Below are 13,940 nucleotides of genomic sequence, written 5' to 3' on the forward strand. Positions count from 1 at the left end.
CATAAACAGATATTTTCAAATATATTTTTTCTTATACTGGAGCCATTTGGAATGCTAATATTGAATATCATCACGTACCACAACAGTTGTGCAAAGTTGCACTGGAAATATTAGGTTATAATCTTACACTGGTTGAAAAGGTAGAAGGCGGGGCCACCACCCTGCAGGACCTGGACAAACTGGAGGAATGGGAAGACCAGAACCTTATAAAATTCAACAAGGACAAATGCCAAGTCCTGTCCAGGGGAGTAGAAGAGCCCCTGCACCACCTTCGTCTGGGAACAGAGTAACCAGGGAGCAGCTCTGCAAGAAAGGCCCTGGAGTGGTGATGTGCACGTGAGCCTGGAACCCCAGCAGCAAAGGCAGCCAACAGTCTCCTTGGCTGCATGAAAAGGGGAATGGGACTTAGATCTAGGGAAGGGATTGTTCCTTTCTACATAGTGCTCCTTAGACCATATCTAGACACCGCATTCTGTTTGGATGAACTGCAGGGACCTCACAGAGGGTCCCCGCAGTGGGGGCTGGAGAGGGGAAGCCGGAGGAGCTGGGCTGGGTCATCATGGAGAAGAGACAGCTTCAGGGGCACTAGTAGTGTGCCTAGCACCTACAAGGAGTGATTAGGAAGTTGGAGCTGTGCCTCTTACAGTGGTGCACGGCAGGACAGTGAAAGAAACTGTCAGAAACTGAAACAAGAGAGGAGAAACTTTTGCCCTTAGAGACAGCCAGGCAGGGGATCAGGTTGCCCTAAGAGGCTGTGCTGTTTCTATGCAGTCCATAGCTGACCTTGCTTTGAGCCCAAGGCAGGATAAAAGACCTCCTAAGGTCTCTTCAAACTGATTTTTTCTATGATTTTTCTATCACTCTGTGATTAGATACTACTTCCATGAGCTTACCCCATAACATTAAAGTGATGTGTATGTCTCTGGAGGATTGGTGCTTTCTGTGCAGCCCAATGATTGGGATCATTGCAATTGTATTTTAAATGTGCTTTTCCAAAGACTTAGAGGATGAAATACACACATTCCATAGACTTCAAAAGATAAAAATATAATAAGATTTTAATACCTGAATCACATAACCTTATTTTAAGCCAAGTAGCATGATAAGTATTTTAAACCCATCTACCTTTACTGGGAACGAATTTGCTAATACAAAAGACTTCACAGCAAAAAGAGAAGAAAAAAATAATAGTTTTATGTCCACAGGCCAAACTATTCAAAGATACTGGCTTTACTTAGAAGACATAGGAGCATTTTAAGCTCCATGGAAAACTTCACATTACATAGCTAAACGTTTCTAACGTTTATTTTCAGTAAGTTGTGCAAATAAGGTACACAGATGGTAGCAAATAAAATCACATTTGTCCTGCCCCACACACGAATGACAGTTCTCACGGGATGCACTCTTTCAGTCTTTATGGGTGAGTGCTCTCAAGCAGGGATAAAAGGAATATCCTGCTGTAAATATTTTTGCTGTGAATATCTCCTAAGACAAATCCTATGGTGAAAACAATTATTTCTCCTAAGCTATTATCAGAAATGAATGCTTTTTGACACTTCCAAATTATCGTTACTCCCACAGAAGACAGAGATTATTAATTCAGCTCTTCAGATGCCATATAAAGGGAAAGCAATGACAGAAAAATGCAAAACCTGTTTTGCACGATGTTTTCAGGATCATGCCCAGCTAACCTTACCACTGTCATCTAAATTAGGTCCCTAGCCCTGTTCTTCTGGGCAGACTGATTTCTTCATGTATCAAATCATCACTCCTGTACTCTTATTCCATTACATAGTTATCCAATCCATTCTTCTCTTACCTATATATCCCACACCCATGATACATTCAGCCAGCCAAAATTTGCTTGAAATAAAATTATTTTCCATAATACTTACTTTCTTTCTGTGTCAAATAGGCTCAGCATATACCTGTGATTCTTTTTTTTTTAATTACATCATGCATCACAGACATACAAGGATGTCGGGTGTTGAATTACAATAGGATGAAGGACCATGACTTATTTTATATTTGAAATATTATGTATCTTTATAAGGTTATAAATGCCCATCTGAAAGAGAAAATTAAAAACAAGCTGGCAATTTTATTAGCAAGTGGAAACAGGTAATTAAAGCCCCTACAGCAATGAGAACTTCTTATGCTATGAAGCTGGAACCACATTTTCATTGGTAACAAAAAGATTTCTGTGGGTCATTTTCATATTCCATAGGGTGGGCTGACCTAGTGGAATGCGATTGCAACAAACTCAGATATGCTGGTAAGAATATAAAAACTAACAGAAGTGAAGCATCTAGATTAAAAGAGACATCTGCAATGCTTTTTCTTTTATCTTATTCCTTGAGAAAAACAAAACTATCTTGATTATTCTACAGTCTTAACTGTTATAAAATCACTATGTTAACCTCTGCAAATCATTCAGGCAACAAGCTATACCATCCTTATCTGACCATTTGCAAGTGAAATAGTACTGTCCTACATTTGGGGTTTTCCTTTATGTGAAGCTCTTATTTCTGATTTAATGTTTCTCTGATAACTAGATTAAAAATCGTAATATGCATATTATCTTTCCCTGCCTTCTGCTTACTCATATACGCTGTCCCTGAGTAATTACCTTCATATTATTAACACACCCGATGTTTTCTACAGTGTCAAGACTACCAAAAAAATTGCTTTTCTCTCCAGAGGCACAATGCTCATTTGTTTGATCTGATGTTTACCCTTGACCATGTACAGCAAACATCCCAACTGCTTCCTATCTCCTTTTCCAAACCCCACTGACTCACAGTTATTTCTATTTTTACCACTTAAATATTTGTCTTTGTGTCCATCTTCCAATTCACTTACTGGATCACATAGTATGCCAGTTCCCCTTTATCTTTGCCCATTGATGATATGTTAATTAGAAACACAATGTAGGAAAAGTAAAAGAACTTTGTGGGCAGGAAACAGATATGCTCACACTCAAGTAAGTGATGTGAAAGCTGAAAGAGTCTTGGATTTAACACTGAATAGTAAATTAAACAGGAATTTGAAATGGTTTAGATTAGCAACAAAAATGCAAATAGCTCTGTATTTTTTATTTAATCCTACCTTTGTAAAATGGAAAAAAATAAGAGAACTGTGCCTGGAATATTGTGTTCAACTCTGCCTTCTGAATTACTAGAAAGATAATGAAAAATTTGGGTGCATATAAGATTTTTTTTAGGCAGAAAGATTAAAACACATAAATACAGCTTGATGAGAAAGTTTCCAAGGTGTAAAAGGAGTGTAATTTGGCTGGGCTAAATCCAAAAATGCAAGAGCATCTTTAAGCAAATTGCTGGTTTTGAGCCTGATCTTCCTAGGACTTTCAATTTCCTTTTTGTCTTAACATTGCTTCCTTTGAATTTGAGGTAGTCCAAATGAATCATCCAGCGACAGTTACTCATTATTTGCCTTCAGATTTCTGGGACTGGTTAAAAGCTGAATCCCAGAATGGCTGAGCTTGGAAGGCACCACTGGGGATCACAAGAACCCTGGGGAGTATTTTTTGTGCTGCTGATCAGAGCACTGAGAACCTCTGCCTTCACTGCATCCTTTGTCAGCAGGTCATTTCCCCACTCAGTGGCAGGCTCACAGGTCCCCTGATCTTCCTTTTGCTGCCAATATACCACAAGAAGCCCTTTTTCATTGCCCTACCACCACGTATAACAGATTCAAAGGTAAAAATATTTTCATGGTGATAAGGTAAATTTATTACAGGATCTGTATATCCTAAGGGACCTGGGAATCTTTTTTATTTCAGTGGAACATAATAAAGTATCCAGAAACGCTTACAAGGGTCAGAAACAGAAAGCAGGATCTTTTCTCACAATCTTGCTCTTCCCCTTGGGAGCACTGTTCAGACAGAAATGGTTTCTACACGTGTTGACAGGTAATGTGGGAGAAGGAAACAAGACCTATGAATGCATTCTGAGTGACACACTTCGTGACACTGGCAAGTACACTTGAAGCCAGGCATGCGTGGTTGGGACCTGCTGACAAAGGATGCAGAGAAGGCCAAGGGTCTCAGTGCTCTGGTCGGGTACTGATCAGACAACAAGCTTTAAGGTGCTTCAACACAGCGTAGGAGAATCTATGCCTTTCTCCCTCCTTTCTCAGTATATTTCCCACTTAAATGCAGTCCTACTGGGACCTCCCTATAGGCACAGCACTTCCAGCACATGGGCCTGAGTTGTTTGAATGGTGAGGATGAGACAACAGGGGTGGCTGTCTTCCCCTACATCCAGTCATGTCCAGCAGTCTGGCAGGAGATGAGTGTCCCCACGTCCTTGGGGAGGTAGGATTCTTCAGCCAGGGAAGGAAGCAATTAGATTTGGCTCTGAAGGGGGACCTTCCCCAGGATACTAGATTTCTGACAGACTATAGCTTTCATGATCATTCAGGCATGCACCCTCCTGGCACAGGATTTCTTCTGCTGAAGGTTCTCCAGATAAAAGCATATCAAGCTGGTCCAGACCACAGCATTTAAGGCAACTTATCAGACCTGGACACCTCTGGTTCTGGCTGGGGCAGCAGCTGGTCTGACACTGCTCCCCTCATAAAAAAGAGCAGAGGAACCTCGAACTGCACCAAGTGCCACTGCACAAAGACACACACAGGAAAGGTCATGAGCCCATCAGCCCTCTTACAAAGCCTGGTTCTTGGTTTTTTTTCCTTTTTCTCCCTACACAGAGAGACATCATGATGCCTCCTGCCACTAGACACCCACAGCCTCCAGAGCCTCTCCACCCCTGTTGTGTCAAGGTGTACTCACTAGACATGCTTAGCAACCCTGCCCAGAGCTCCTCCTCAAGACCACCATGTCAAAACATGGTTTGCAAAAAAAGCTGCTTCTAGCAAAGACCCTCCTTAAACATAGCTGCATAATTTTGGCCTAGCATGCAGATAGGGAAGAAGGGTATGGGAAATAATGTAGTATGTTCTATGACCCCAGACACCACCTGGAACAGACATGTCATGGGTTTCCTGCACAGAGACACTTGAGAAGGACTAAACAATACGAGCACAGGTTGCACTGAAGAAATCTTAGCAAAAAAGCAGGCAGCAGAGGGCCACCATCTCTCCATACATGGTACCCATGTTTTTTCCCTGGTAACTCACAGGGGTTTGCAAGATGAGAGAGTAACAATCTGTGTCTATACAAGCAGAGGCACTGCAGGGGACCCTGGATAGGGATGTGAAACCTTATGAGTGGTCCTGGGCAAACAGGGGAGAAACGCAGAAAAATCACTTCATGCTTTGAGACTACCTTCATAAATAGAAGTAAGCAAGATCAAAATCCTTAGGGGATACATGTAATACCTCTTAATGCCAGGAGAAGCCTTGGAAAATATTGAATTGGGCCACGTTCAACTGAAACAAATATTTTCCCAAGACAAATTATGAAGGAGCTCATAATCTGCCTGCTCAGTGATTGAGAAGAAGCCAGCAAAAGTGGGCTTTATATTTCTTCTGCTAATTAATATCTATTGCTATCTTTCTGTGACCACTCTGGATTCATTTCTCATATCTTTACTCACAATGGCTACGGTCTTCCTCAGTAATTGTTTCCACTGAAAGCATGCATATAGAAGGTAATTCAGAGAATCTGTGTATTGTCTTCAGTCTTCCCCAACACATTCCGGTGAACACTGCTGAAGAGACTAGTCAGGCTCTACATCCTTGTTTCTGCTTAGATACTCACTCAGTGTCATGGAAGCTTTAAGAACATTTCATTACAAAATTTATATAGAAGACACATTGTTAATGCTACCTTCAATTTAAATCCCCAAATGACAAGCTGAACATCTGTGAAACACAAACAGAACAATCCACAAGCCCATTATTGCTGTATCACCATCTTTTTTGTACAGGGGCTTGACTTCCAAAAAGTCTGTTGGCTATCACTCTATACTACTTAAGACTGTACTGCAGTCTCAAAGGTCCTGGCAACCAAGATTTTGATTTGATAGACATTCTGTCTTTCTAAAACATATCACCAGAAGACTATGGGTGAAGAGATAACCTGTGCTATAAGCAGCACATGCCCATAGAAAGAATTTTAGCAAGAACAGTTCAGACCTTTCTTTTTAGGGTTATCATTGGCTCTGCCTCAGACACTCCCATATGATTAATCATATCAATTATGCAGGTTTTAAGGCTTCGGGGTAAACAACATGAAGGGAAACTGACAGAGCTGAGAAACTAAAATAAACAATGCAAATAAAAAAGTATTAGTGTGAACTTAAGAGTATCTTTTGCCCTAAATATGCAGAAAAATAAGCAAGGAATTATGCTTTGTTAAATCAACTACACTTTAAACTTTAACTTCATGTCTAGTACTCTATATTCCAGTTTCCATTTACACCTTTCAACCACAGTTTCAAAAACTTGAGGTGTTTGGAAAAATATTAAACCGTTGTATGTGTTAACTACACGTTGTCCCTTAAAAACCTGCTGACGAATGACCTGCAGAAGAACTTCCATTATTCAAAACAATAATTATTAATTAAACAACAACTTGAGCTGTTGTTAGCAGCTCATCACACTTTCACTCATAGCTGGTAAGCAGCTGGTCAAAAGAAGTAATTGCTTTTAGATAAAGAGGTTTACTCATGGGATCACAGAGTAAAGTTCTATTCAGTCTAAACTGGGACATCCCACTTTCTCTTGGCAATGGAATGTCCATGAAAATGTGCAGATGACAAACTACATTTAAATTGTATTTAACAACAAAGCAACAGTTTAGTATCACTACCGAGCTAAAGATAAGATTGAGGGTGATAAAAGCAGGAATTACTGAGGCATTGTTTCTCTCGGTGTTCCACTGTGCTCCCACCACCTTTACGCATTCTATCTGCAGTATACAAAAATAAAATGATCTGCTCTCCTCCCACATTTCAGTTTCCAAAAACAAATTAGGAACACAGGTTTATTTTAAGGACCCTTTCTCCAAACGTTGTCGTTGGAGGATCCATTGTTTATCTAGAGAAAAAAAAAAAAAAGAAGACAGGTTTAAAGTGATAAATTTAAAATTGTACCTGAAGAACTCCATGAAAGAGAAGCCATAACCATGCTGTTCAGCAATTCCTGCACAAACAACATTCGCAGATGCTCCAATCAATGTTCCATTACCTGCGGTTCAGAAAACAAATACCAGTTTATAGTTGTGCTTTGTTTTTTACTCTTCCTCTGTTTATTCTGTGCTAAAGTCCCAAGACATACTAGTTAGAATAGAAAAATCAATTTCTGTTGCATAGGCCTGAAAAACACACGGACAGTGTCTCCACATCCTATAAATAGCTTCATGCTTTGAAAGATAAGCCTGGTATTATCCTCTGATTCTACACAAGCCAGAAAAAAAGGGAAGGAGCATAACACCAATCTAGCAGTTGTCAAAATGACACCAGAGACTTGCATTCAGATAAACTTACTGATTTTTTGTTTTACATGCAAGAAGTTGCCATCAGATGAGCTGAAAACAAAGGGCAAGATAGTTTGAGGATGCTAAGAAACCTGCATGCCTTTTTTCCTTACACAAACTTGACATTGACAGATTAGTGTCTTTTTTTACAGAGAGGGTAACTAATAGCTAAGAATTATTTTTTTTAACAGAAATTTAAAACAAAATAAGTGGGACAGTGGAATCTGCTTCCCATCTCTCTACTAAGGCAAAAGAATCACTACAGATACAAGGTTTTCTTACCAAACAACAATAGTTCTTTAATACATAAAGGAACTTAACTTTATTCAGTGAACTTTACCAAATTACATTATACAAGTCCCCTTAGGAGAGGGACACACCAAAGGAAAATTATATGCCATGTTTACAAAGTACATCTATCCTCTTGAAGGAACCGCATACTTCTCCTAAGCCTTTCCAGCGTCAGTAAACTGTCAGTAATCTAGCAATGTAGAGTAGTTAGGTATTTAGAGCTCATAAAGACTACCCCATTTTCTATAGCTTTCCCATGAGTCATGCCTCAGACTTAAGAAATGCTGTATACTTGACTTCCACAAAACAGATGTCTTCAGCAAATGTTTCTGATCTAAGGCACAACTTAGGAAGTGACAGTGACTCCTACATTCTGTTCCTTAACTGAAATTTTGAACAAAAGAGGTAACAATCTAGGAGACTTTTTTTATATATATATTATGGCATGTCATTTATTTTGCCTTATATCACTACATTAACAATCCATTGTTCTAAGCACAAGTCTTTCTTTGCTCCTATTGGCATATAGTTACTCTTTTCATTTTGGCCCTGTTAAACATCACTGCTCAGTGGAGACTCTTCTAGTCTGACTTTGAGAGAAACAGATCAGAAGGCAATCAATGCTCTAGTTAATTGTTTAGACTTAGTAAAGTCAGGTCAGCCAGATACCAGTTTACCAAAGAACAGGCAGGTCAGAAAAGTAGAAGGATTATTCCCCTAAGGATTTACACATGGTCCCATATGGCCTTGTGCACCTGGAAGTGCACACAAGATGAGTAGGCTTCTAAAAATATTCTTCAAAAAATAATAGAACACTCTTAAATTCAAATAAAATTAAGTGATAGAGTTCAGAAGTAAGGAAAAGGAGAGAAAAGATGTGATGTGGAGGGGACATTGGAGGAAGGAAGATCTTCCTCTTCTAATAAAATAAAGGGTAGGAGAAAGAGCTTGATTGAGATTATTTTGATCCCAGTTTGGATTCAAAGCTGTGCCAGTGTCAGTGGATACTGAGATACTGGTCATTCTACGCACAGAGCAACTACTGTGATAAACAACTAAACCCCAAAAAGTCACTCAGAACTTTTTTTTTTTTTTTTTTTTTAAGTTGATCTAATGAAATCCAAAGCTTTCTAAGAAAAAGCCCTTGCATGGCCAATATTTTTCTAATCGAGTCTGAAGAGGAAGCATGATTCTTATTTGTCCCAGGATGGTCAGTTTTTATCAACACAAAATAGGCTGTAAACTGAAATTTTCATGCTGGAGTAGACATCTGAACATGAATGTCTGTTGTCTCAGGTGAATGGCCTAAGCAACACTTAATAAGACCAGAAGACTTGAGTTTGTTTTCTCATCAGCAGCCTCAAACAGCTCTTGGGCTGATCCCACTATGGAACAAGAAAGCAGCTGAAATCTTACAGACAATGTGAGATGAGGGAAGCATCCCCTCCCATTCCCTGCCATCCCAAACTGACATTTTTTTTTTTCATATATTTCATTGTCTCTCTTTTTTTCATTATTCCTATTCTTTTTCTGCTCTGAGCTATGCTAAGTGAGCTGCATCCTTCTTGCCCTGTTAAGGTTTTGGTATTGCAAAGGAGTTGGAGCTGGGTGCACAGGTCCTCTCTGTCTAGGAGGAGCTCCGCTGATATTAGCTGAACTGCACATCACTAGAAGGGTATATCCCTACAGATCATAAAAGCATTGTGGAGCATTCTCATGAGAGCTATTTGTGACCTAGGCTTCTTATCACACACACTGTGTATCACACAGTGGATCATGTACATGCTTCAGGTGTGGAGAGAAAAGATAACTAAACTCACAAGAAGACCAGAAACCTTTAAAAAATAGCATCTAGCACTGGTCATTAGAAACTGCACAGCTCATTTCCCTTGCCCTCTCTTGGCCTCAAAGCATATTTTAGTTACTTTAATGCATGTTTAAAGATATGAAATGGAACTTAGAACATCAGTGTTCCTAGTAGGCTCTGGCATGAGATAGCCAAGACACAAAGCATGTGGCTTAATGCTAAAACAGACCAAATGAATACAGCTCATGTTATTACAGAAGTCAGGCAGGAACACTTACTAAATTTTCGATTCCAAAACTAATCAGTAGTGTACAACCTCCAAATATTTCATAAGAGGTTTCTGCTTTATGTGTAGCACATCAGATATCACCGTCAGAATAATATTACTGTAGACAAGGAATATAGCTCTGACTTCAAATTAAAGAAACAGGACTGAAACGGCAATTGTCCCATGGCTGTGACTAGATACAGCTGAGATCTCCAAACAGCACATGCTGTCCTATGCTGTACATGGGCTATAGTAATGCCTTCACATAATGAAGTATTACAGAATGCTTCGGCAGTGAATTTATTTCCCCAAGTAGATTTCACTTGAAAAGAAATTGTCACCTTAAATTTTATCTGAAAGGAGCAGCATTCCTTTTTCATTTGTTCAGAATGTGTGTGCGGTTTAATTAAGTACTGGCTCAGCAGGCTTCAAATAGCTACACTGAAATTAACAGCAGAGGCAAACTTTTGTTTCTCCTCCCAGGAACATGTCTCCACAGCAGACATTTAATTCAGTAGTGAAACAGCAACACTGCAACCTCTGAATCATGGAAAACCCAAGACTAAGCTAATGTACATGGAAACCTACACACATTAAATTAATTCCAATTGATATAATGAACAATAAGTATTTTGTAGGACTTCACCCAATCTTGACTTCATCTTCACGTCATCTTCAATCTTAAGAATAATTAAGCTTATAAATCATAGCAGACACTCTTGCTTGTTTGTATGCTCAAAATGTAATAACACAATGGTGAACTATATAAAATAATAATGTTGCAATAACCAATCTGTTTTGATGACTCCTAATATAACTCTTTTTGATAACTGCTACTGTAACTCATCCTTTATCACAAGGCAGATGGTTATTAAGAAACTGGATTAATTACAATGAATTTAGTATTATATTTCTAATATCAGTAGTGTGTGATATGTATGAGGTAAGCCATACATTTTATCCTGCATATTTATTCTGCCTTTTATTCTTGGCAGACTATGTGCATTATTGTCAATACTACCTACGCTTAATAACTCATAAGCACAAAATCAGGAAAGACCTTTTTCACAATGCAAAAAGAAATTCTCATTTTGAGGTGTGATCATAGAAAGATACAGACGTGTCACTTAAAGAGCTGCTGCTGCCTAGGCTACAGAAAAGAAAATGCCAGAGGAATCCTCATGGATCATACTCTTTTTCCATGGACCTGTCCTAGCTTTACACAATCAATGGAAGCACAGTAGAAGGTCTTCCTTCTACTGCTTCTGTCCAGAAAAGGTGACACAAAAGTATTTTTCTGATATTTCTCAAGGCAAATTACTTTGAATGTCTTTAGAGAATGTGAAATCAACCCAAAGTATAAGAAAGTATTAAAAGTTTTAGTTAAGAATAAATCTACCAAGAAAGATTCAAAACCAAAACCTACAGATCAAAATGTGTCTTTGCATCTCCAGCTAACTTAGAGGTACAAGCAGGCAGATGCTGACAAGCCTGATTTGATACCTGCAGTAGCTACCAGCCCTGCTTCTTCCAGCCTTCTACTTCCATTTGTAGCTATGTCTCAACCCAGTGCTCAGCTGTTACCCTCTGCCACATTGCTCCTGCAGAGACTGCAAAATCCAAACTCAGAACCTGCACACTACATGTAATGCACCTCCCTTGGCCCAGATAGCCTCTCCCTCAGTAAAAGTGTTTGCCCAGGTGACTAACCTGCAATGCACTGAAAATCAGTGTTGGGAGAACTGATTAAGCTTATTAAAGGAAGGGGCTAGAAAACTGGGGTAGAATCGTAACAAGAAAAGGGAGAGAGTTTGTATCGATAACATGTTCCCTCTCACTTTAAGCCTCATTCTCAGTTGTTGATTTTCACTTGTCAGCAGCACATCTATTATATCTAAATAGCATTAGTTCTCAGGAGTCCCTTTGGTATTGCCCCCTCAAGAGCAAGCCTAACCCTTGAGTTTGTTGCATTAATATATTTGCCAGGAGAACCACCTCAGACTGCCTCGCAGGATTAGTGTTTATTACTCAAAGCACTGAGAAATCAAAGGGAAGGGATTATCACTAATAAAGCTATTTGGCCTAGCATGAGCAGCCTTCATAAACAGTAACTTTCCCAAACATAAAGGACGTAGCACCTTGTGCAATAGCAAGCTTAAAAGTGGATTGCTTACAGAAAGGTCTTGCTTTGTTGTGAGCATTACAGACCACTTTCCCCTCCACGTGTTCTGATGGTGGATGGGGATCCACAGTCTAACCAACAGACTTTCTGCATTTTCTCTTCCCTGTGGCTAGCTAATGCAGAAGAAATAAAAGACTACCCTGTTTTCATGTCAGCATAAGCCCTGAAAACAGCTTTTCCCTTGGCCTGGGACAAACACCTGTGACAGGCCAAGTTTTACCAGGGCACAGCTGTTTGCACTGCTTTGTCCCAGGCAAGGGTTCTCACTCTGGAACCAAGAGTTTGCTACGGAGTCATGAATAATCTTAGAATGAGGATTCCCAGCCCCACTTTTTGCTGTAATCAAACCACCTCATTACACTGTCAAAGCAAAACTTGCTGAAGGGATCCAGCCCCTTGCTTTCCATCCATTTTCAAAAGAAAACTGTGCAGACTCCCATAGGCTTTACATCATTAAATAGAGGCAGGCTGACGTGTGCGGCTTCCTTTCCATAGCATATTCTATTTCTCTACTTAAAACACAAACTGAGCAAACGAAACCAAACCAGCTGCAGAAGCAAACACTGAACAATTATGGATTTTATAAGCTTTACAGCCTTCATAGCTTTCAGAAATTTTCTGTTTCACACAAAACTAATCCAGATTTGCCTCATTAAACAAAGCCATTTATATTCATCTGTTAAATGCCAACAATTCTTGGGTACCTTTTAATATTTTATATGTGTAAAAATTAACAAGCCTTGGATAATCAAACTTTGCAGTCAATAAAGAGCTACAGAATCAAAGCCAATTAAACTATTAATAGTCCTTAAATAACAAGGAACCTCAATCATAGGCAGTACAGGGGTGAAGGCATGCATGAACTCATTCAACACTGTTATGTGTTAGAGATTGCAGGCTTATGGTATCAACACTTTTTAATTTACTGATTTGAAAACATTTTGAATAGGATGTTTCTGCACAAATGCATACACCTTTACTCAGGTGAACTTTATCATTTTTTATCACCCCTACTATACCATCAGCAGGACAGTTACTGTATTTCACTAGTCAATGTTTATTGGTCCCCTTTTGCTATGAGAGTAAAAGGTGAAAGTTAAATTTGTCACTTTTCTACCAGAAGTGTGAAATAAATAAGGCAGGTTGCTGAATGTCCTGCACTTGTTACTTTAATGACATAAAGAAATCCATAAGCTTCTTTCAAATTCAGACATCTGCAAAAAAGACATAAAACCTGAGGTGATCGCTAAAGTCTCCTCTCTCCTCAAAGTCAATTTACCCAATACAAGGTAAAATAAACTAGTATAACAAGGGATAGTGTCAGCAGTGTACTCTGACATGCCATTCCCTCATGTCCTGAAACACATATTGAAGTAGATTCCATTTAAAGCTTTCAATGCTGCACAGAAATCCCAGTTTGCACATTTTTTTATCTCTGATTTTTAGATTCAGGGGATAAAACTATGTCAGCCTAATTTCACAGTTTCTCCACACGTGGCACTATTAGGGATGAAATACTGAGAAACAGTTTCATGTTTAGAAACCTGGCATAAAAGTACATTACTCAACTTCTATGATATCTTAATTTGAAGCTGAGCAGACCAAGAAAACACCATTAAAAAAAAAAAGCGTCCCTCCATTAAGTTATTTTAGAATATCCAGCTGCTTTAAATTCAGATTCTGACTTTAATCAAATTGACTTTCAATTGGAGCTTACTTGTTATGTTTTTCTATGGTTCAAGTGTCTTTTAAAAACAGTTTCACAGCTCCTGCTAGTGTCCTTCTTTGGTTTAGGTGTGCTAACTGCAGGTGTACTAGAAATATTTATTAATAGATGTATAAATTACATCTAGGGCACAATTATAACTTTCTTTAGTGTCATACAGAGTGTCAGATTCATCAATATAAATCAATATGAATATTGAAGACT

The 13,940-nt window shown here is 39.0% G+C and overlaps 1 protein-coding gene across 1 annotated transcript in view; it reads right to left on the minus strand.

The window, feature by feature from the left end:
- OCA2 (OCA2 melanosomal transmembrane protein) overlaps nucleotides 1-13,940 on the minus strand; it is a 176,538-nt gene that overhangs the window by 35,493 nt on the left and 127,105 nt on the right. Inside the window, exon 22 of the mRNA XM_037378549.1 lies at nucleotides 7,080-7,173. Within this exon, the coding sequence (XP_037234446.1) occupies nucleotides 7,080-7,173 (94 nt within the window). The remainder of the gene's footprint in view (nucleotides 1-7,079; nucleotides 7,174-13,940) is intronic.

The sequence above is a fragment of the Falco rusticolus genome, chromosome 2 (assembly GCF_015220075.1).
Source record: "Falco rusticolus isolate bFalRus1 chromosome 2, bFalRus1.pri, whole genome shotgun sequence".
Taxonomy (NCBI): Eukaryota; Metazoa; Chordata; class Aves; order Falconiformes; family Falconidae; genus Falco; species Falco rusticolus.